At 36.7% G+C, this 24,553-nt stretch overlaps 2 protein-coding genes across 3 annotated transcripts; both read left to right on the top strand.

Moving 5' to 3' along the window:
- The first annotated feature begins 16,432 nt into the window (after positions 1-16,432).
- Positions 16,433-20,870, top strand: LOC117237230 (venom protease-like). Of its 2 annotated transcripts, none has more exons than XM_033500995.1 (6): positions 16,433-16,503; positions 18,826-18,915; positions 19,377-19,679; positions 19,840-19,944; positions 20,016-20,167; positions 20,496-20,870. In XM_033500995.1, exons 1-6 carry the CDS (start codon positions 16,440-16,442, stop codon positions 20,658-20,660), a joined length of 879 nt encoding a protein of 292 aa, XP_033356886.1. In that variant the 5' UTR covers positions 16,433-16,439; the 3' UTR covers positions 20,661-20,870. The 2 variants fall into 2 exon arrangements, with proteins under 2 accessions (XP_033356886.1, XP_033356887.1); XM_033500996.1 differs by having other exon boundaries at positions 16,448-16,540; positions 18,815-18,915.
- Positions 20,871-22,481: 1,611 nt separating this feature from the next.
- Positions 22,482-24,540, top strand: LOC117237232 (venom serine protease Bi-VSP-like; the record flags this gene model as incomplete). Its single annotated transcript, XM_033500997.1, has 3 exons — positions 22,482-22,806; positions 23,400-23,485; positions 24,250-24,540. Coding segments are annotated over exons 1-3 (385 nt in total), but the record flags the coding sequence as incomplete, so codon positions are not given.
- Between the last annotated feature and the right edge of the window lie 13 nt (positions 24,541-24,553).

Here is a 24,553-nt window from a genome sequence, read left to right as displayed (position 1 = left end):
TAAATTTAATCAACACTATTAACAATGTTCCTGGGTTCAAACGAATCCACGGTCAACGAGATAGCTCTTTACTAAGCGTAAAATACGATTGACGAAAATGCTCGATGTGTCACTCTCCAAGGCAATCGCACAAATGCACGCCTCGTGGAGATTTTTCCTCGCTGTACGATTGCATTTTGTTTTCTATACTCGTTTGGAAGCATTGAGAAGGTTCCAAACGCCCGTTGCTAGGCAGCCTCTGCCTGAAGTTTGATACACACTCGTTGGAAGTGTCGCGTAAAATAACAAAATAAAAAAGAAATTTGAGGTGAAAAATAAAAAAAGAAAATTTTATTTTTTTCTAACAACAATACACTTTACAATCCACTTCCGAACTCTAGGCGTGACTTTCTAAGACTGACTCTTATGACTACTTTCGGTCGGATCCGATTACTTTCTTTTGTCATCCCTCAACATCCCCACCGTCCATGCATTTGCTAGGCGTCCGCGATCGTTGCCGCGTGCTCTTTCTTCTAGAACCTTCGGTGGAAGGACCGTTGGGATGTGATGGTTCATTAGGCACTTAAGCGATATACATTGTCGCCGAGTGCCGCCACATCTTTATCTCTATCGTCAGTCCATCGGATTTGAAGTATGCCGGTCGTGACAGAAGCATCGAGAAAGTTCCAAACGTCGTTGCTGGCAGTTTCTGCCTGGAGTTTAATTATTAATACAATGTATGTCCCATTGTATCGGCAGCTCCGAGGCAACATCATACGTGGCTAGGCCCGCCCCCGAGGCCGCATGCCGCCGCAACCATATTTCTCGGAAAACCCATACAAAACTCCAGACCTCCGTTAGGCAAAACGTCCATCCCGTGACCGTGGCTACGTTCGGCGACCAGTTCGCTGTGGAGTGCCGAAGCGTGCAGACGTGTCTCTAGTGCCCAGCGTAGTCCGAAAACAACACGTCGAAAGTGAACACAGCCAAGTGTCCCCTACCCTTTAGGGAGAAGAAAATCCCACGCACCTAACCCCAACCCGAATACTAGCCTCATAGCCTCACGACTAGTTATTCTTTCCGAATTAACTAGCTCGATGATGGCCCAGCAATCGCGACCAGGCTCTCCGGAGCAGACTCGCAGTTACCCCGCGCTACCTCCCCCGTGGCAGAAGTGTAGCAGAACTCTCCGCACCAACGACGCTAATACTACCAAGAAACGGAAAATAGAAACAACAATACAAATAAACACTCACAACAGGTTCGCCGTATTGGAATCCTCAAACGACGCCATGGAAATCGTAGAACCGCCACCAAACCAACACTCACAGAGAATCCCCCCTCCCCCACCAATATTTGTGGACGACGTCATCGACATACAGACAATGATCAAGTCCCTAGAGAGAGATATCTCCAAGGAGGATTATAACCTAAAGATAAATAACAATAAAGTAAAAATATTGCCGACGAACCCAGAAGCTTACAAAAAACTCACCAAGATACTCAGGACCTTGAACGCCAACTTCCACACCTACCAACTCAAACAGGAAAGGCCTTTCCGGGTGGTCCTGCGAAACATCCACCACTCAGCAGACATAGACGAACTCAAATACGAACTCTCAAAACTCGGCCACGAAGTCATCAACGTAAGTAATATAAGGCATAGAGTCTCGAAAGACCCGTTATCCTTATTCTTCCTAGACATAAAACAAAAGCCGAACAATAAGGAAATCTACAACATCAGTCGCCTAATGAACGCGATAGTAAAGTTCGAACCACCGCTTGTGAAAAAAGAAATAGTGCAATGCAAAAGATGCCAAAGGTACGGTCATACACAGAAATACTGCAACCATACTTTTCGCTGCGTTAAATGCGCAGGCACTCACTCCACTGACCAGTGCGCCAAATCACCGGAAACCCCAGCGAAATGCATCCACTGTCAAGGGGACCATCCTGCCAACTACAAAGGCTGCTCAGCCTATAAAACACTATACACTAACAGGTACCCTAAGCTCAGAGCAAAAGAGGTATCCAACCAAACACCCAGCCCGCCGAAATTCACGACTACCCCAACCCCCTCAACCAACCAAACACCCAGTCCTACCAAATTCATCACCACCTCAACCTCCTATGCCCACGCAGTACAAGGGATCCAAAATAACCCGAACAGCCAAAGGAATCTTCCCCGAAACAGTGTCCCCAACCCACCTAACACAGACAACTCCTCAAGGCTTGAAAAGCTAATAGAGAAACAATCAGCGCAAATAAATCACTTGCTATCGCTACTAACATTCATCGTGGAAAAATTAGCATGCCCCGACGCAAAATAAAACCAAGGCGCATAGCATTCTGGAACGCCAACGCAACACAAACTTGAATTAGAACTCTTCTTAAAACACCAGCAAATCGACGTAATGCTCGTATCGGAAACCCACTTCACCGACAAGAACTACCTGAAAATAAATGGTTACAAATTCTACCATACCCAACACCCCAGCGGAAAGGCCCACGGTGGCACCGGAATAATAATCAAAGCAAGTATTAAGCACTACGAACTTCCATCATTCCAGAAAGACTACCTCCAAGCAACAAACGTAGCAATAGAAGACTGTCATGGCACAATTACCACCTCAGTAGTATACTGCCCTCCCAGACACTCCATCGCCAGAGAAGACTTTGATAACTTCCTGGACTCCCTGGGCAATAGATTCATAGCTGGAGGAGACTATAACGCCAAGCACATCCAATGGGGCAGCAGACTGGTTACAGCAAGAGGCAAAAACCTCTTAAACAGCATAATAAACAACAACCTCAACTACCTCACCACATACTGGCCCACTGACACCAACAAAATACCCGACCTTCTTGACTTCTTCGTAACTAAAAATATCTCATCAAGACACGTCCAGATCAACTCCTCGGCTGATCTCTCCTCTGATCATTCTCCCGTGATAGCAACAGTCAGTTCAACAATCATCGAGAATACACCTAATGACTCCATTCACAACCAACACACCAACTGGCAGCTCTTTAGAGAAGTCTTTACACACTCAACCTCAGCCTTCACCCCACTAAAAACAAAGGAAGAAATCGAAGCAGCCACGGAATACTTAAACACGAGCATAATAAACGCAATCCGCCTCTCCACACCGACAAAGCCATCTAACAGCAAACAAGAATATCCCCAATACATACTAAAAAAAATAGCAGAAAAACGTAGACTAAGAAGAGTATGGCAGACCCATAGAACACCGGATGACAAACGCAAACTAAACAACGCAACTAGAAAGCTATCCAGAACCTTAAAAAACTATAAAAACGACTGTTTCCATAAATACCTCGCCAGCTTATCCCCCACAGCCGACTCCAACTACTCACTATGGAAGGCCTCCAGGAAACTCACACGCCCCCCACAAATAATCCCACCTATCCGCCGTCCGCAAGGTGGATGGGCGCGAAGCCCTATAGAAAAAGCCGACCTGTTTGCTAAACACTTGTCAAAAGTATTCAAACCCCATTCCCCCAAAGCCGCCGCGGACGTTACTGAATACCTGCACACCCCCTTCCAAATGTCCCCTCCTATCGAACCCTTCTCCTCTGCAGAGACTATAGAAACAATCAGTCGCCTAAACCCCAAGAAAGCAGCAGGACACGACCACAAAAGGGATAGCACTCATCACATCGATTTTTAATGCTATCCTTCGCCTGGAACACTATCCTAAGGCCTGGAAAATCTCATTGATTACCCTCATCCCTAAACCCGGTAAACCGATATACGAAACCAGCTCCTATCGCCCAATCAGTCTTTTACCTACCCTGTCCAAACTATTCGAGAAGATGCTCACGAACCGACTCCTTCCAATCCTAGAGAACTTGAAAACACTCCCAGATCACCAATTCGGCTTCCGAAAACATCATTCAACAGTAGAGCAAATCCACCGCATAACTCATACGATCAGCCAAACACTCGAAAAGAAAAAATATTGCTCAGCGGTTTTCCTAGACATCCAACAGGCATTCGACAAAGTACGGCATGAAGGACTACTATACAATTAAAAAGATCCTACCTCACCCCTACTACTCCATCCTAAAATCCTACCTAACCAATAGACAATTCATGGTTAAATGCCTAGACGCCACTTCCGCAACATTCCCAATAGAATCCGGCATACCCCAAGGTAGTGTCCTCGGAGCCCTACTGTACTCCATCTACACTGCCGACTTACTTATACCAAACGAGATAGCAATAGCGACATTTGCAGACGACACAGCGCTATTAGCTACCCACGCAGACCCGGTAATAGCCTCATCCACTCTCCAGCGAAGTCTCGACTCCATGGAAAAGTGGTTTCACAAATGGGGCTTCAAAATCAACGAAAAGAAATCCTCACATGTAACCTTCACGCTCCGAAAACAAACCTGCCCCAGGTCACCATCAACAATGCAACAGTTCCTAGCAGGGACTCAGTCCGATACCTGGGCATGACCCTGGACAGGAGACTAACGTGGAAGACACACATCTCAGATAAAACGAAGCAACTAAAGGACAAACTAAAAAAACTCTATTGGCTCACGGGCCGACGCTCCAAACTAAACATACAGAATAAAATTACCCTCTACAAGACCGTAATAAAACCTGTCTGGACCTACGGAATCCAACTATGGGGAACAGCAAGTAACTCCAACATCGAAATACTACAACGATTCCAATCGGAAACGCTAAGAGCCTTAATAGACGCACCTTGGTATGTTACCAACGAAACCATCCATCGCGACCTCAAGATAGCCACAGTCAAAGAGGAAATAGCAAAATACAGCGACAGATATAGCAAAAGAGTCAACAAACACCGAAACCCCCTAATCACTGGACTACTTGACACGACGGACCAGATTCGCAGGCTGAAGAGGCACTACCCGCTAGAGCTAAACGCTAGATTCATTTAGTTATCCAAATTAAGCATATGCACTTACCTATAATACCTACAAATTATACCTATCTATAACAAGTATTAACTTATTGTAAATAAACAGCCATGTCACTGCGCCACGCCAGAAAAATTACTGAAAATTCTCAACGCGAGAATTGATTGTAATTTCAACAAATAAATAAAAAAAATAACGTTCGGCGACCAATTGCCTCCTCGAACCCAATCTCGCTATCACAAATCTCGAACAATTACAGCTATGATAAAATCTAGGCTAGAGTACTAGATGATGTTCCCAAAATTTCCAAGGAAAGGCTTTGGCTTTCCTTTCATCTCCGACATATATGTTTATCGGATTCATTTGAATATAGTTTCACAAGTGATGAAGCAAGCGAAATATCTGGAATATTCCATTTTGTCATGATACAACAGATTTTATAACGCTCGAAGATGACTTTTGCGGTCAACAGACAATTTTCTGCGGTCAAGGATTATTTTCGAAAGCAAACACGACGGTAATTTGTCTATACGCATAGCCGACTTTATTTTACTCGAATAAAATATTTAGACTATATTAATAAATCCCAACGATATGAACGAGATTCTACATAAAAGTTAATTATTTGCCAAACTCGTGTATTTACTACATCATTTGTACATATACATATTTTCTATGAAACGGATCATTCTTTCTCTATTAAATATAAATAGACCTACATCTCACAACCTACCACAGTCTGCTTCCTATGCGAAATAAAAAGTAAAAAGGAGATTAAAGCTATAAAGGAAAGGAATTGTATAAGACTTTAAACATATTTCTCTGCTAAAATTTTCATTCTATTCGATGTTTTCTATTTTAATTTTTTGACTTGATAAAGATAAAGATAATTTGATTATCCTTCTATTCATGTCAGATATTATTAGGTACTACCAATCTTCAACTGGTCAAAGAATACAAGAACACAAAGTTCACATTTAATTCAAACAACATTTGATGCAAATATTATACAAATACGTCATTTTGACATCTTTTCTATCGTATCAATTTTTGAGACTTTCTGACAGCTCACTACCAGAATCACCAGTTTCCCGTATAATACACGTCTTATAATATTTGTAACATTACTATATAATAACATACTGTTAGTAAAACAAAAATATTTAACACTCAAGAATAAAAATTATTGATAATTAAACCCCGATACTGGATTATACGAAATATCGTATGCCAAATTTATCGACGAATAGAAACGAAAATATCCAGTCAAAGCGGAAAATTCAACACGGAGCGTGTCAACTATCCACACAATATTAATTTAAATTTGTCAAAAATATTAATTTTAACTTATCAATTTAAAAATTCGAAAGAACTACAAATTATGTACCACATTACGTTTATATCGATTCGACGATACACAGGTACGTACGATTTTCATGCTCGTTTCGAAGAAAACGAACACAAACTGTATTGTTTTACGACGTCTTCTTCGAAAGTGAATTTGGCGATGGGCCAGGCGTGGTTCGCCCAGTCGTCGTTGATTTTACTTCATGACAGGGTAATAGATTTCACATGTCGGAACAAATATTGAAATGAGACTAGGAGAAAAAAATGGACGCAGCGCACGAGGCCAGGCTGTACCTTGTTACCTAATTTCCCGGCACAAATCGATCGGAAGGACGAACTTTTTATTTCCCGTTAATTGGCAGCTCATTATTTCGAGATCGAACTCGAAGTACTCGCGCATGAGTCACTAGCGAATTATCGATAGAGACATCGATGACGTACGCAGGATGTCCTGAATTCGAACGTGATCGTTTTAACGTCGTTCTAATCCATTACAAAAACTTGTTTAGGGATAGACGGAAACATCGAACTTCTAGCATCTTGGTATTGAGTTGGTGTGAGTAGACTTTGGCGTGTTGGATGAATACGAAAAGTGATATGATAATAAATGTGTAAACTTAGCTTATTAAAGTGTAATGTTCCGTTAACATACCAATATTTCATTTATAATTCTCTTTTCAGTTATTTATGTTCCAGTTATTCCTATGATTATTGAATTCTTCTTGAATTTTTTAACATTGTAGTTATAGAAGATAATTTTAAGGATATACGTAATATATTTTTCGTGATTATTTTTCTTTTTATTATTATTATTAATATTATTATTTTGATCTGTATAAAACTTTACTAAATCCACTTTACTAAAATATTATTTTGAGGAAATTAGGATATCTATTTATAGTAAACATTGACATTTTTAAATCATGGAAATTTTTCTTGTATTTCTGCAAAATATCTATTGGTCTAATACACTATTGTCTCTATACTATACACAATTGATCGAAGATCACGATTCCCTGACGATGAATTATCGCGTAGAGTGTAGGGCACTCGATTGAATGTATGTGATAGATGTGACTCGCCGTTTTTCCGGATATAAAGGAAAGTCCGAGTGAAAGAGAGAGAGAGGGGGGGGAGAGAGAGAGAGAGAGATCCGAAAGTGGGCTTGACGAAAAGAAACATATTGGTTGGATAATGTTAATGCAACAACGCACTTTTTTCTTCTTCCATTTCTCGTTGAACGAATCTTTTACCAGTGTAATAGCGAAGCATTTCTGATTAAAACAGAACCAAATACGATATATGTAATTTGAAGCATATTTGTTTATTTAATGATGTTAACTTATTTTCTTTCGTCTATTAAATATATGTACATACATGGAAATGAGATTTAAACTATATCGTGCTTGGCCTCATTTTAATCGGAAAAATCTGGCAAATACCTCAGTGAAAGTTTTATTTAAAAAGGATCAGAAATAAAAACGTTTCGTTATTGTCTCGCGAATAATTAGTACTGTTTCATGGACAATTGAATTTGGTTTAGGTCGCCCTACTCAGCCGTCGAATTTCATGGTGTGTCAAAGGGAATACTAGGACCCATTGAAAGAAACTTGGTCCTAGTTGTGGGGGTGACGACCGGTCATTTATGAGGAACAGGCGATCAATTATCGACTGTACAGTTTTTATTTCTTGATGAAACAATATGCAAGTTACTTTATGTAGATTATTCAACAATGTTGCATTTATGCAAACTTTATTCATCATTCCACTATTTAGATTTTAATGATTTAAATTTAAATAACTATTTTTCGTAAGATAGTTAAAAAGTGTGATTTTTGAAAATATTTGTTAAGCAGAATACTATATAGCGGTAATGAGTATTTAATTCAAATATGTAGAAAGGAACAACCTTTTTTACAAATGAATCTTATCCTTTTTCAAATGTTATTAATATTTTATTTTATATTAATTCATCCTATATAGAAAATGTTCTGGGTTTACAATTTATGCTATTAACAATGTATGAATTTACTTATATAAGAATTTACTTATAAAAGAATTTTTTCTTATAAAAGATTTCGTTTTCTAAAAAGATTTTATATGTTTTAATAAATAGGAAAAAGTATTTTATTTAATATTTCACTTGGAAAAGATCTTTTAAAATGCACCATTTTCAGATATTCTTATCTGAGAAACTACTGTATTGCAGTACAATAGAGTACAAATGGTAACGGTCATGCGTGATGATTAATACAAATGATCTTTTTTGTTGCTAACTTCCGTTCGATTGACTCATCTATTACAGTTACACCAAGCAACTTCTACCTACTATTTCAGTATCAAAGCATTCATTTATGACATGGTATTGTTTAAAAGGTTATAAGCTACAAAGAACAGGTATTAATCTTTTTATAACAAAGTGTCATTGTTACGCCGCCTAAAACATCTGCACGCCAGCCCGCGCGACCGGACAACAACCGGTCTGCGTAACGTCACTTCGACCCTCAATAAACCTAAGGACCCACCATAACTTTCACTTCCCTGTATTGTTTCGCCACGTGTCTTCAATCCGTTTGTCTTGAAGAATTTCTAAAGCTTAAAAATATTCTCGAAACACAGTCGGTTTTTAGAGAGGTCCTTGGGTTTATTAGGCGCATTTAAAACACGGAGAAAGCGGGTATGCACCCATTAGGAAAATCCGAATAGCCCTCTAATAAAACAAGCTAGGTTTTCCTAGCACGGTCACGGTCATCTATCCACCACGATGGTAGGAGACTTCCTACTCATCCCTTCGAGCAGTAGTGCAGGTCATGACCAATCGACACCGCGGTTCGTTACCCTCACTTTTCCTAACGAAAGTGGGAACAACGAATCCGCATTCTTTAGGCACAGGGGCACACCCACACCGAACTTTTCTTCCGTATTAGAAAAAGAGCGACAGTCAGTCTAAAAACTAACGCCTAACGTGGCAGTCTACACATAGCGCGAGAGTCGCATACTTCACGCAAACCTTTTGTCGGTTTTCGGTGTTGTCGAACATACATCTCCTCTCCTAAATATATTATAGTGCTAAGTCCATTAATACATTAACTTCCATTATAAGAGCCCTGCTCTAGCGTACATATCTATCGCATCTTCGTGCGACAAGTTGTTATCTATTTATTTCTCTTCGACAGTGTAATCTAAGTGTTGGAAATATATAATTTATAATTCTGTGAATCACAGTGTTATACAAACTCAATCACCCCTATTATCTCAACGGAAATCAGGGGATCGATCAATTTGTGGTGTCGATTGTTATAATCGTAACGGGAATTTACGACTCCCGTTGATGTCTCTCCTCGCGATTACGTCTCCCCGCAATTGGTCGAATTTACAGTCATGTTTTCAAAAATTGACAATTTGTTAAAATATAATGGAAATTACACGCTCGACATTACAATTTAATTTCAATTTTATACATTTTATATTGAAATCTTATTTGGTTGAATTGTGATATTTTCATTGATATCAACATTTTTAACATTTATTTAGTATTTCAGTTAGAATTTTAACTCAGGAAAAGAATGAATTTCTGCATAAAAATTAAAAAGTCTTAGAATTTTAATTTAGTTCGAAAGCTTCAGTGTTAAATACTTCTATGTTCCGTCCTTGGCTTAATTTGTCTTTAACTAAGACCTAATAATTTCATCAGTGTTCGTAAATGCTTGAAAATGCTATATAATAGTATCAGCTTCTTTTTAAAACATTTTATAGTAAAATCTTTATAAAATTATAATATTTTTTAGATAATTTGAATTCATTATATTATACATCATACATTGTAGTCATTCCTAATTAAGTTACTTTTGCGATGTTTAACTTTATTTTACGTATATTCTTATAACTCTTTAAGTTACGGCGCGTAAGATGGTCCGTGCGCCGTCTGAATCTTTATACTATATACTGATCTACTATATACTATGTACTATAAACTGAATCTTTTGAAGTAATCTTAATAGCTTGAAGGAATCGCTAATCTTGCAAGTGTTTTCGGTTTACGGATGGTCCTTAGAACAAACCTTAGTTTTATTGTGCGCTCTTACAAATTACGGAGAAAGCGGTTGTTATTTTTCCAATAAACAATGTCTCCCACGAGCCACGTTGGTAGGAGCTTCCTCCTCCTATCTTCATTCATTAACGTTGACTATAACCAATGGGCATCGCGGACCGTCACCCTCACTTTCTTAACGAAAAGTGTGAACAACGAATCCGCGTTCTTCGTTCAAAAAGCACACCCACGCCGAGTTTTCCTTCTGTGGCGGCACTCAACACCGCAAATACCACCACTCGACACTAGGTAGCATCGGACGATGGCAACGCAGTACACACACACAAAACGAACACATGGGCCGAGAACTACTAAACAGAATTATAATCGCTCAAACAAACTCAAAAATGAAATGGAACAAGACATAACGCTAAACAAAACAGTCTGCACATTCTCAAACGAAAACACCGCAAACAACTCCAAGCAACCAGATCCAGAAATAAACTACTTCACAAATTACAATCAACTAAACACAATCTTCTCCAAACTAAACAACAAAAAATCCTCCGGCTTCGACGGCATCCCAAACATTTTACTCAACCGCCTACCGAAGAAAATAAAATGGTACTACACAATGCACTAAACAACACATATTTCCCCAGAAAATGGAAAAAGCCAAATTGATAGCTATAAAAAAAGATAAAGACGGCTCATCACCCGCAAACCCACGACTCATAAGTCTCCTCCCCAACATAAGCAAAGTATTTGAAATAATCATAAACAACCCCCTAAACTCCTTCTGCACAAAAAATGACATAATCCCAGAAAATCAATTTGGCTTCCGGCACAAACACTCCACAATTCACGCAATAAACACACTTACGTCGGACATCTGCTGGGCTCTAAACGCAAAACAACGAGTAGCCGCCTGCTTAATAGACCTCGAAAAAGCTTTCGACACAGTCTGGATCCCAGGTCTCATATACAAATTGATCAAGAAAAACTTTCCTAAATACCTAATTAAAATAGTCTGAGACATGATCACAAGCAGAACATTCGTAATAACCGAAGGTTCACATACATCACGCAAAGAATTCTCCATAAAAGACGGTCTGCAACAAGGTACAGTAAATTCCCCGTTACTTTTCAGTATTTACAACAGTGACTTACTAAATCTCTTTAATGTCAATACATCCACCCATAAACGCTCCATAGCCTTCGCAGATGACCTAATCATCTACGTAACAGGCCGCAAAACCAAAACAATAAAAACTGAACTTCAAGAACTTCAAGAAACCATACTGTTTAGACGCGAGTCAAGTAAAGTCGGCCCAATAGAAAGAGAATACTGCAAAAAATTCCAAATAAGAGAAAAGGCAAACAAAGGGGCACTTATACCACACAAAAACTGCGTAAAATACCTAGGAGTAAATATAGACTACAAATTAAACTTCAAGCCGCACACCGAAATTCAACTTCTAAGGCCAATAAAGCATTCTGGAAAATAAAAAAACTATTCTACTCCAAACATCTCGACAGCAAAATAAAAATACTATGCTACCAATCACTAATCAGACCGATCATAACCTACGGCTGCCCAATTTGGTACAACATATCAGCCTCCCAAATGGAAAAAAATTCGCATATTCGAAAGAAAATACATCAGGGCTTGCTTGAGTACTTACAGATCCGAACACAGCGGATTTAAAAAATATGTAAAAAACAAAATAATCTACGACTTAGCCAACATTCACCGCATAGACTGTCACATCTTAAAGCTAATAAGAAACCACTTCGCGCAAGCGGCAAAGATAAAAGAGTTGCCTATTTCCAAACGACGCATATTACAAAAACACTCTGACAACAGGCTACATCCCCCCAGAAGCTTTCCTATACCTAGACGAAAAAAACTACCTTCAGGACCAAAATAATATCCCAATAATCTATCAGATAAAAAGAACAATAGGGATCAAAACTATACTCTACGAAGAAAACTTAAATGAACAGACCGCAGACACTAGGTGGAAATACAACATGGCCCTCCCTCTGAAAGACACTAAAGACAAACACAAAAAAAACACAAAAAAATATTGGTGGATACCGAATCCATAATAAAATAAGAGAGAAAACCATTAAACCGACAGAACTCAATTCTGACACCGTAAAACACAGGTGTAATCTGTAAATATTTGTAAATTTTGTAAATAAACCTATCTGACACCCCCCTCCCCCGCTCCCCCCTCTCATCCCACCCTCCCCAAAGTTACACAGCACCCAAAAAGTAGACTACCGAAGCGTCCTGTTTTGCGACCAAGTTTTCTGGATAGAAAAAATCAACGAAAAACAAAATCATATAAAAGCTCCGCTCCCTAGCGGCTTAAACCCAAAGATTGTATTAAACACAAAAAAAGTAAAGCGCCGACACATAATATAGTATGGCTACGTCGTACCGTCGCGTATCGGTACCTTTGCCTAACACATCATTACCAAAATTCATAGTTTATTGTGAATACCCAAATGTATTAAAATTTATCTTAGTGTAATAAACATTATTTAAAAAAAATAAAAAACGACGGCAGCACAGTGGTTAGCGCCTTAGACTACGAACGTTCGGATCCCGGGTTCAAATTCCGGCGCCTCATACTTTTCCGAAGTCCGATTTTTCTTCTACGAAATCTAAATAAGAAGAAAATACAGCAGTACTACACCCCAGCAAGCGACATCTACAGCCAACAGCTGCCAATGGTCTCGGATATATGAAAGAAGATGGAGAAAAAGAAAAAAAAAGTGTGTTTCGTCCAGAGCCTGCTAGTGGACTCATCAGTAAGGTTACCCTTACTGCAGGCTCATGCCTTAGACACAATGAGAGAAGACATAAAGATTGAGTGTTTCGTCCTAGGCTGCTAGTGGCGGACTCCTCAGTAAGGCTCTCACCTAGCAGACCTATACCTTAGACACTGGGATAAGAAAAGTTGTGTTGGAAATTATATTTATTGAAACAAACAGTGTCAATGTGACCACTAGTGAGAAAGCATTAACATCGCTAGCCCTATGTTGATATCGATGGCCCTCTGGCGACAAGTGTAAGACGTATTCTACAAACGTGTAATTTAAACTAAACCATTGTGATGAGTTATAAATAGATTGTACATTTATAGTAAATTTAAAAGTGTAAAAATGCACAGATTGCATAGAATAATGTGCAAAGATATCGAAAATATTGAAAATAAAGTTTCTGTTATATTGTTAAGGATTAACGTAATAAATGAGTTATGATACTTAATTGTATTGAATGAAAGAAATTTCTATTTAAGTTCAATTTCCATAATTGTATTTCTGTAATAGTGTTAAATAAAGCTACGAATTTATATAAACATCCACGCTCTAATCATAATAGAGTATCTAATATAAACAAAATTAGAAGAGTATGAAACAGAATATCGGACGTTAGTGAATTCCTGTTTACATATCGTTAACACGATATGTTTCAAAGGAAAAAACTAAAGAAAGAAATGCACGCTGTAATGTTTCTAGCCTGATGTTTTCTTTCTTTTTCCATATTGTTCACGTACGCAGCATCGTGATGAATCGAACTGTTGAATCTCGGTGACAAATAACAGGAATTACGTGCTGGATGCTAGAGGACCTCTATTTGTACGTTCAATTGCTCGCGTTAGAATATCATGGTTCGTACATCCTATACATCGCAATAAATTTTGGAATATTATATATTGAGGAGCTACATTGAAGATTATTGTAACGTAAAATTGACAATTGGATTGTAAGAGAAAAGAAGGCTGAATCGTAACCCAACTATTAATTTTCTTTTATCGAACTTTATTATTATTATTAATTTAGCACTTATAAGAACAGAATGATACTGAACCGGAGAGAAAGGGGCTGCACAAGAACAGAAACTAGAACAAGAACTGCCCGAGCTGGCTGAAGTCTCGGCTTATATGCGTTTTGGTTTGAGAATGTTGAGGGGCTTGGTGTAGGGTATGATGTGGAAAAGTGTTCGAACGTTGAAGGTCGATGTCTTATCTCTGTTGTAGGTTGTGATGTGATTGATGTCACATTATCATGGTCATGTGATTGGAATAAAAGGACCTGAATTTCGTGATATTCTTATCCAGTTGGATAATATAACTGGGTATCTTTACAGTAAGATAGAATATCATGGTTTATACGATCTTAACATTGTTCGTTTGAGTGATTATGGAATGGTAACTATTAAGTTAGACAACGACACAGGCATTTCTTCTGACGTAAAAAATCTGATAATGGTAAATCATAACTTAGAATATTCTGATTAGTTGCGTCCTAAAATATTTGCTCAATTCCGGGAACGTGGGAACGAAGAGAATTCCATTCGTAGGAAAATACGGAGCATCCGTGGCAAGAATATGGTAAAGAAGAAATTGATTCCCGAAAAAAGAGTAACGATGTGTCAATCTCTCTCTCTCTCTCTCTCTCTCTCTCGAGTGCGTATATATTATATACAGAGAGGTACCACATACTGTTAACGTATGATAGCGCGAGCGTGAAATATCACTGTTGGAGCATTGCGAAATATTCGTAAAAATGAGCATCGTTGAGTGGCATCTCATAGTTAGCCAGCAAGCGTATAAGTAGAAGATTCTTCTACTTAAGTTCTTAAGATTTATGTGATTGATTTCTGATAATTCGGTGTCTACAAATCAATGACTTTTACGATGAATTATAGTTGCACACGCAAATACGAGCAAACAGTTTTCTCCGCAAAGGTAACTTTTATGTAATGTCGTACGCGCGAAAGTATTTATTTTTGTTACCACGCTATTGCTGTTTTGTAAACTTCAGTAGCACAACTATCGGTAATGTGCGATAAAACATGCTATATAATAGATAATTGTAAGTGAAACGACAAGGTGATGGTATAAATAGGTACTTCGACGAAAGTTGGTACAAGTCTATCTACGTTTCTCAGTAGAGGTGAGGTGAGTAGGAATGAAATATACAATAAGAATTGATTTTATATAGAGTATTTTGTTATCAATCGTGCTATGTACGTATAGAAATGTGTTTTAATACTTACAAATATCCAAATTTTTCTATTAAAAGTTACCTGAAATTGATGATTCTCCTATTTGTACCTTTCTTCTAAGTTCCTTGTAGTCGATTTACTAACTCAACAAACATCAACGTTTATTTTACAAAAAGTACTATGGTGCTTTTTAGTGATTTGCACAAATGGAAATTTTGAAGCTTGTCATTGCGACGAGTTTGATCGTTCTAATGTTAAACTAAACAATTTTCAAACATGAAATTACACAGAAACATATGTCGATGATATTTGTCATTCCTACGATCTATTTCGCATGATCGTGCTTCTTTTCTAATGCAAATTCAATTTATAATACGAACTAAGTTTCCTTTATTGTTATCAGTTCCGCGTCTTTCTAAATCGCCACAGTTTTTCGCTCTTTGTTGCAAAACATTGAATCATAGTGTGAACCAAGTTTCTTTTATTAGATTCATTCATCGTTATCAGTCCTGCGTCTTTTCAATTCGTCACTTTTTTATTTCAGTACGATGACTGGCTTCAATATACTGTTCGCATGTTTAGCGTTAACCTTTTGAATGCTGGATACTCCCGGCGAAAGCAATCCGCGTGGACGGCACGCGCTTAGCGGTTGCGATGATTGAAGACGGAATTCTTTTTCTGCTAGTGTGAATTATGTTAATTGAATACGCATGGCGGAACTAAGTTATAATTGTAATTCCTGTACACCAAATGAAATAATACTAGAAAGTTATTTTCGAACATTAATTATTCTACTAAAAACATTAAAATGTAAAACATATTTAAACTTGAAATTGTGTTAATGAATCTAAATATTTGAGTCCAATGAATATAACAAAAATTATGGAAAGTTCTTTACGTATATTTTAAACAAAGAAATATTTAGTTTTAAATCACATGCGCATTACATCTACACTAGATTCATTTCACAAAATAAAAACTTTTATGTATATTGATAAAATTAAAATTGTTTAATTATTTTTGTTGAGACATGTATAATTTTCTGTGCTGGGCTGGGTTAAATGCGTAGTAGAGATACTTGTATGCGGGTATCGGTGTGTGGAGGTATGTGTGTGCGCGACGTCTCGAAAACAGATGAATGTAAACTATTCAGTCGGTTATAGGTCGGGTATAGGAGAAAGTGCCGAGACGCGCGCAAGTGTGTATCCATGAATATATAAGAAATCGTCCATGAAATAAGTATATAACTAGTCTAATATTAATTCCAAGTGTAAATTTAGTGTTCCTGTAACATTATTTCGGCTTCAAAGATCCACAATTCTCAACAATTTTCTAAAAACTTTGAGCAATTCAAATCGACTAAAATTAGAAGTTCATTTGGGTGTGGTAAGTCTCAAAACAATCATCGATACATAAACCGACATCGCATTTTCTGCATTCATATCGCGTATCACTTCGTTTTTTATGTTTCGCGCAAACAACGCATTTTCTTCGTGATAATTGTGCCTTGTCCGTTTAATTTGAACATTTTGATAGAAAATGTCTCTCTGTTAAACGAAACGGTATATCTTTCGAATCTTTTTTACCGCCACCCACAACGTTTCTTCCTTGTGGATATTTCCGTAAAGTATCTTTTACCATTGCCAAATGAAATTCATTAAATTTTTGTTTCGTACCAGTAGAATTTTTGTATAGGATATATGCATTGTATATTGCTAAATCTAGCAAACGGAAAAAAGTTTCTTATACCATTTTATGGTTTTCCTTGTAGAATTAAGTGTACTTAAAACCATATCAACTTTGTCTACAGCACCCATGTAAGAGTTATAATCTGTAATACACGATGGTTTGGTTTTCTTTAACCCTGTTCGATAGTTTCGTTTTTCCGTTTTAATCAACCTAGCTGCGTGTACAGTGGATAGCATCCAGACATCCTTCTTGTCACGCCATTTCATCGTCAATAAATTATTCGTAGATCGGTAACAAATTTCACCTTTCTTCAAGCTTTCTTCCATACGGGGCATTTCGCTCCTATTTTTACGAACAGTTCCGAATGCATTGATTTTGTGGGCTTGTATACCAATTGTCCGTAATTAACGTATGACCCTTCTCAAAGTACGGTTGAAGGAGTGTCATAACAACGTTTCCAGAAATCCCAAAGGTTGAAGTATTTTGATTTATCTCTGTCTTTTTTCCAGTATAAAAATAACATCTTAAAATAACATCTGCCTTTATATAGTACGAGGCTTTCGTTGATACACAGATTTTCATATGACTGTGAAAAGGATTTCTTCAGTTCGTCGACTACTGGTCGTATTTTTATTATCGGGCCATCGTTTATTACGTTATGATCATTGAAGTTTAACATTTGTAATAATAACATGTACCTGTCTGGTGCTATTATTTTCCGGAATATACTGGTTTTCAGCATTTCATCGGTGGACCAATACTCCCTCAAAGAGAGTTTCCTTACCCGCGACATTAGCATTATAGTACAGAAAAATCCGTACATTTCGCAGACTGAGTCATTCTGCCAATTGTTCAAACGCGAATTCGTTTTACATGCTTCATGATCTTTTACATTCTTGAAGTAGTTGTTCGTCTGTTCGGTAATTTGAGAGACCAATTCCTCCGAGAAGAAAATTTGGAAAGCATCAAAAGGTGTTGACTGTGCGGTCAAATGCACTTTTACTCCGGAATTTCCATCGTCAAAGATATGTAATATGGGCGTCAAATTCTTCTTCGTCCACAAGAACATTTCCGTCCGTTTACAGTTTTCGATATTTTGAGTTAAATGCGGATCTTCCTCCTCCGAAGACGTACTCAATGTTCTACACCGTTTTCTATTTTTATTTCTACGTGTACCTAATCCATTATTTATATAGTTTTCCACATTTTCTTCGGAGTCCAATGAATTGTAATTTTCATTTATTTCACTATCTCTTGCAGTATATTCTTCAAGATTATTCGACATTTTTTAATATATTAAAAATAAAAAGTAATACAATGATTTATTGTATATCAACGTCAAGGAGGTTGAAAATATTGATAAACACATATATGGGTCCTTAGTCCACACAGATAGACTCTCGCTGGACTCGTATATGCGTCCATAGCATTCAAAGGGTTAATTGTCCTCCTGCATCCATCAGTTCAAGCGGGGCGCACTAAAAGTTTGCACTTTAAGTTGTCTGCAGTTTCGAAATTTTACGCGTTTGGTAATTATGAGTGAAAAAAGCGGTCACGCGTGACCACATAAAATTGAAAGGAACACGTTTGATTTTTTATTTTCGAGATGGTCACGAAGTTAATGGGAAAATTCCACCTAAGTATTCACTTCTTCACCGGTTTTGTTTCTGAAAAATGCTTCATTAACTTCGCGAATATTCCAACGACTCGCTTCACGTACAAATGTGATAACCAGGATAATCGTGAAACAACCAGCGAAGACGAATTAATTCATCACTCTACTGTCAATTCTCTAAATATAATAACTTCTTTCACTATAAATGTTTTATAGCAACCTCGGATGTGCCCTTGCGTCCACCACACTGTGGTTTCAGCAACGTTACGCATACCAGGGTGGTTGGTGGTAGACCAGCTAAACTTGGTACGTTTTATCTATTCCTTTCCGATTAATAATAAGCGATATACTATGAAGGATGAAATTGAAAGGCACTAATCAGCACATCAAAGTACGTTTCAATTAAATTATATAATAATACAACGGTTTCATTGGTAGTAACTTTGTTTATTAACTTGAATTATTTCCTCCTTTTAGTTCATGTTAGAAAGAATATGTTTTTACTTGAAATTAATAGGGATGGCGATCAAAAAGTGTTCGGGAAGAAATTACATATTCGAACTCTAGAGTTCAGTATACTTCAAGTGGAAACTGTATAGAATTAACTAATAAGTGTTGTTCCATTGAAGTCAAAATTCAATTTCTCTCTTAATCAAATTTCTATCTGAGAGTCTGCATCGTCGAATGTCCAATGGATAACAATAATTTCTAACTCATCACGCGAGAAAAAATTATGTATGTTCACAACTATGTCTATTGCATTTTAGGTGCTTGGCCATGGATCGCTGCAGTAGGATTCCGTAATTACTCAAACCCGCATTGGGTAACACAATGGCTGTGTGCAGGTACCCTAATATCGGCTAGGCATGTTTTGACCGCAGCACATTGTGCAGATAACGATCATTTGTACGTGGTTCGTATCGGGGACTTAAATCTAAAACGAGATGACGACGGAGCGCATCCTATTCAAATAGAAGTCGAATCTAAACTAATACATACCGATTATTCTGCCGAGTCGAACAATAATGATATTGCTATTCTTAAACTGAAGGACAATGTTCCATTTTCGGGTAAGTCTTTAAATATTGTTGTGTTTCTAATATTTATGCTACTGGGTATTGCTGAAACTTCTTACTGTACACATATATTGTATCATAAAGCATGTTCAATTCTTTCTCATACTTTTCGTCATTCGTTTCCTTCACTTTCATTTATTTTCTTATTTTTCAGAGTACATACATCCCATTTGTCTCCCCATAGAAATAAAATCCCTTCGAAATAAAAACTTCGTGGGCTATAACCCCTTCATTGCTGGATGGGGAGCATTAAACTTTAGTAAGTGATATCAATTCTATGATAAAATGAAATAGTTTCATTCTTAAATATCCTTCTCATTTTCTTTGTAGGTGAATCATATACTAAGGCATTAATGGAACTGCAACTGCTAGTGGTTACCAACGCCGTATACGAGAAAGCTTATGAGGATTTTGACGTAACTATCACCAATAAAGAAATATGCGCCGGCGGAGACCCTCGAGATGGAAAGGATGCTTGTGGAGTAATTACATTACAGATTTACTATAAATTATACGGTGTCTGAGGGTACATCAATTCGAATCAACATCAAATCAACGTCTTGAATATAAAAAATAATAGATAAACACAATTTAATAGTTTTGCCCATTTCTCACACATCATTATGGTCCTTAATCTAATTTCCTTCTAATCTTAATTTTTTTCAGAATACATATAATATATACATTCTAAATTGGAATATTTCAATACATAAATCAATAATAGATTATTACTGTATATAAGTATAATTTCAATACAATTCGATTGAAATATTTCAGTAACTATGATTAAAAATTTAACCATCATTTCAGGCTGACAGCGGAGGACCACTGATGATACCACAGCAATTCACCTACTATCAAATAAGTGTTGTGTCATCTGGTCATGAATGCGGCGTACCTGATTATCCGGGTATTTACACGAGAGTCACGTCGTACCTTAATGACTTCATTATCCCAGTGTTACAAAATTATTAGTGTCCCATAAATATCATTTTTCGTGCACGAAAAATAAAGTTGGAATGTATTATTGTGGAGATAAGAGGCAGCTCAGATTTATATCGTCTTTTACATCAAGAATTATAGTCTTAAAATGCATGAAATGTAACTTTGAAACGACACTAACTTTTTACGTACGCTATACTTGCACGACTTAGATACGTAGAGATGATAAACGAGCATTTATTAAATTTTTACAAATTATATCTAAACTAATAATAAACCAACTTTTTGAGAAGTTCTGTAAATTTTGTTTCTCATGTATCAAGAGAATAATTAAATATTTCACTTAGATCGTATACTTTTTGTATGTACATACAAAATTTTGGACTACTCTGGAACATTTCATAAAATAGAGAGCTTCTAGAGGTTCGGACACAGAAAGTTCATAAAATACAAGATAAGTCTCGCATGTTCCAAAACTATTTTTTATTCGTTAAAAACTTACTGTCTATTCATGCAATCACGTGCATCCCCGGAACATTACTTATTCTTTTATCACTTCCCAATTAAATGCATTATTTCTGCATGTTTAGCTATATGTAATAGAAATTTCCATTCAGCCAAAGGTATACTTACACATTACAGATACTTACGGGACATAAATTCCCAATCTATCATGATGAATAAAAAAATGTATACTGTTAAATCAGTTCATTTTTTATTGTATGTAAGTACACATGTACGTGACGAACATTATCTTTGTATGCCTTGAAGGCTTCAACATAGGCCATGTTTACCATGTTCCATACATATTTTATAAAACTACTTTGTACGTTTCTTTAAAGTGTTAATCAAAAGGCTGATTTGACAAAGAAGAAGTGGCGCAATGACACATCAAGGCCACAGCCTGGTGACATTTTGATTATGAAGAAATCATCCCTATATTTGCTGAGGTATATATCTTTGACTATGCTCTATTGAAAATATGTAATTACTAGAATATAAACAATTAATTTTTAATGAGACTGTACCTTGGGAAGAAAGAATGGGTACCTTGATATCATGGTTTCTACATCCTATACATCCAATAAATTTTGGAATATTATACATTGAAGAGCCAGATTATCATGGTCATGTGATTGGAATAAAAGGACCTCAATGTGATCATGGAATAGCAAGTTAGACAGAATAAAAGATTTTACAAACTATGTTAATAGCTCTGATTATATATTTTTGGGTACCCCCCCCCAAGATTACACATTTTCTCTAATTCTGGTATGTTGCTTCATCGTATGAACCATTAAGTCTATTTGAATTATTAGTAACGGATTAAGGAAAGAAACAAGTAATTGTGTTAGGCAAGGAAGAAATAATTTATCAAGCACTGAATTGCTGCCTTCTTTTACTGCAACACAAAACAAAAATTCTGAATGATATTGATAATTATGGATGAACGATGTTAATAATTTATGTCTCTTTTCAGATTAAACAATTTTCCGGATTTATTCATAATTTCGAAGAATATGCTGGTATTCAAAGAATAAGGAAAAGAATGGACCAGTATAGGAAATCTCTTTTTCATTGTAGGTAACATATACTTCATTCATTGCATGGTTCAACGTATTTTTGAACACATGTAACTGTGTTATTGTGTTAATATTGTGAAAATTCTTGTGTGATTTAAAAAAAGGAGGAGAATTGACACCTTCGAATGACATTAGAAATATTTCAATATAAGCACCATTGTCGAAGAATTAGAAGATTTTCGTAAAAGTGAGCATAAAAAAGTTTAAAAACATCTCTCATCGTGACAGGCATCTCTCAATTAGCCGTCAAATGTGTAAGTAAAAGGGTCGTAAGATTGATCGAATTTGGTTTTTGATAATTCTGTGACTACAGATCAATCATTTTTAAGATCAATTAAAGTTGCACTTGTCACACAACTAAACAGTTTTTATCGTAGAAGTAACTTTTATGTGATGTGTTACGTGCAAAAGTGTTTATTTCTGTTACCATGTTATTGGTATTTTACAGATTTTAGTACTAGAACTATCAACAAGTAATGTACGACTGAATGCGCTATATAATACATAATTGTAAGAGAAGCGACAAAATGATGGTATAAATAAGTACTTAGAAGGAAGTTGGTGCAACTGTATCTTATTTTTCGAAGAATGGTGAGGTAAGTAGGAATAGAAACAATAAGATTTGAAGTTATGTAGCAAAGAGCATTCTGTTATAAATCTTCCTATGTGCATATAGAAACGTGTTCTAATAATTACAAATATCCAGATTTTTCTCTAACTAGTTATCTGAATTAATGACTTTCCTATTTGTATTTTCCTTCTAAGTTGTCTGTAGTCATCTTATTAACTCAACAAAGATCAACGTTAATTTTTGCAAAAGGTAATATGACGCTTTTTAGGGAATTGCACAAATGAAAGTTTCAAAGCTCGTTGTTGCGACGAGTTTAATCGTTGTAGTGTTAAACTAAACAATTTGCAAAAATGAAATTACACTGAAACGTATGTCGATGATATCTGTCATTCCTATCATCTATTTCACATGATCGTGCTTCTTTTCTAATGCAAATTCAATTTATAATACGAACTAGGTTTCCTTTATTGTTGTCAGTTCCGCGTCCTTCTAAATCGCCACAGTTTTTCGCTCTTTGTTTCAAAACATTGAATCATAGTGTGAACCAAGTTTCTTTTATTAGATTCATTCATCGTTATCAGTCCTGCGTCTTTTCAATTCGTCACTTCTTTATTTCAGAAAAATGACGGATCGCAAAGTGTTGTTTGCATGTTTGGTGTTAATTACTCTCCTGCATCCATTAGTTCACATGGTGTCTGGCGAAGGTTTGCACTTTAAGTTGTCTTTTTCCATGCACTTCAGATTATAATACGACCTCGTCACGGAACCTTCGAGCTATTTCGAAATTTTACGCGTTTGTTAATTATCAATGAAAAGAAAGAAGCTACGCAATACCACATAAAATACAAACGATTTTTATAATTTTTTATTTTCGAGATGGCGACGAAGTTAGTGGCAAAACTGAACTTGATTATTCACGTCTACTTCCTCGGTTTAGTTTCCAGAAAAAGATTCGTTAACTTCGCGAATATTCCAACGACTCGTTTTATGTACAAAATGAACGTGATAAACATTGCATCACGTCCATGAAAACTATTGGCGTAATGCCTAAGATAAAGATGCAAAGATATTCTCGGAATTTCCAATGACAACTTTATAGATTTTTAGTTTAATGTCAGTACTGCATTTGAATCACTTTTACCTAACTGTGTTACATACTGTCGCTGAGAATTTTTCTAATTCCATAAAATGATTCACTAAAAATTATCCTGAATTCCTATATTATATTTACCGCAGAACAGAGAAAGTGTTTATTTAAAAAATGAGGTTGAAGGTAGTCCTTGTCTTTCAAGTATGGCTAACACAATATCTAATCAATTAAAACTTTATATTTTCACGTCAAAAGTTGTCTGTTGGGCAATCCGGTGGACTTGATCGGCTTTTTATTTCGAAAGTTGAGTAATCGGTGTCGCGTTCTTACGCATATTCGAACTGTATAAATGTTTTATTTTAAAATTGTTTGATCCAGAATGTACAACACCGAACAATCAAACAGGCAACTGTCTCAACATTAAAACATGTAACCCTCTGCAAGAAATACTGCAGACACAGGGTCATACAGCTACCGATTTTTTGAGGCAATCACTATGCAGATATGAGGGTCATGCTCCGATCGTTTGTTGTCCAAACGATCCAAACAAGGAGAAGAGAGGGATTTTAATAGAAACTGTGTATAAGTACGTGCCCTTGCGTCCACCATATTGTGGTTTCAGCAACGGCGAGCATACCAGGGTGGTTGATGGTAAACCAGCTAAGCTTGGTACGTTTTATCT

This window comes from Bombus vosnesenskii, unplaced genomic scaffold (assembly GCF_011952255.1).
Source record: "Bombus vosnesenskii isolate JDL3184/JDL3185 unplaced genomic scaffold, Bvos_JDL3184-5_v1.1 scf7180000013362, whole genome shotgun sequence".
NCBI lineage: Eukaryota > Metazoa > Arthropoda > Insecta > Hymenoptera > Apidae > Bombus > Bombus vosnesenskii.
The sequence above is the reverse complement of the archived record's forward strand: the minus strand, read 5'-3'. Positions and strand labels throughout refer to the sequence as shown.

Bases quoted from the DNA above. Each gene is read 5' to 3' on its own strand.
- LOC117237230 (XM_033500995.1), top strand. From the start codon at position 16,440: ATGAATGTAAACTATTCAGTCGGTTATAGGTCGGGTATAGGAGAAAGT. The intron at 19,945-20,015 runs GTAAGTGATATC...TTTTCTTTGTAG, and splicing joins ATGGGGAGCATTAAACTTTA to GTGAATCATATACTAAGGCA. The intron at 20,168-20,495 runs GTAATTACATTA...CCATCATTTCAG, and splicing joins ATGGAAAGGATGCTTGTGGA to GCTGACAGCGGAGGACCACT.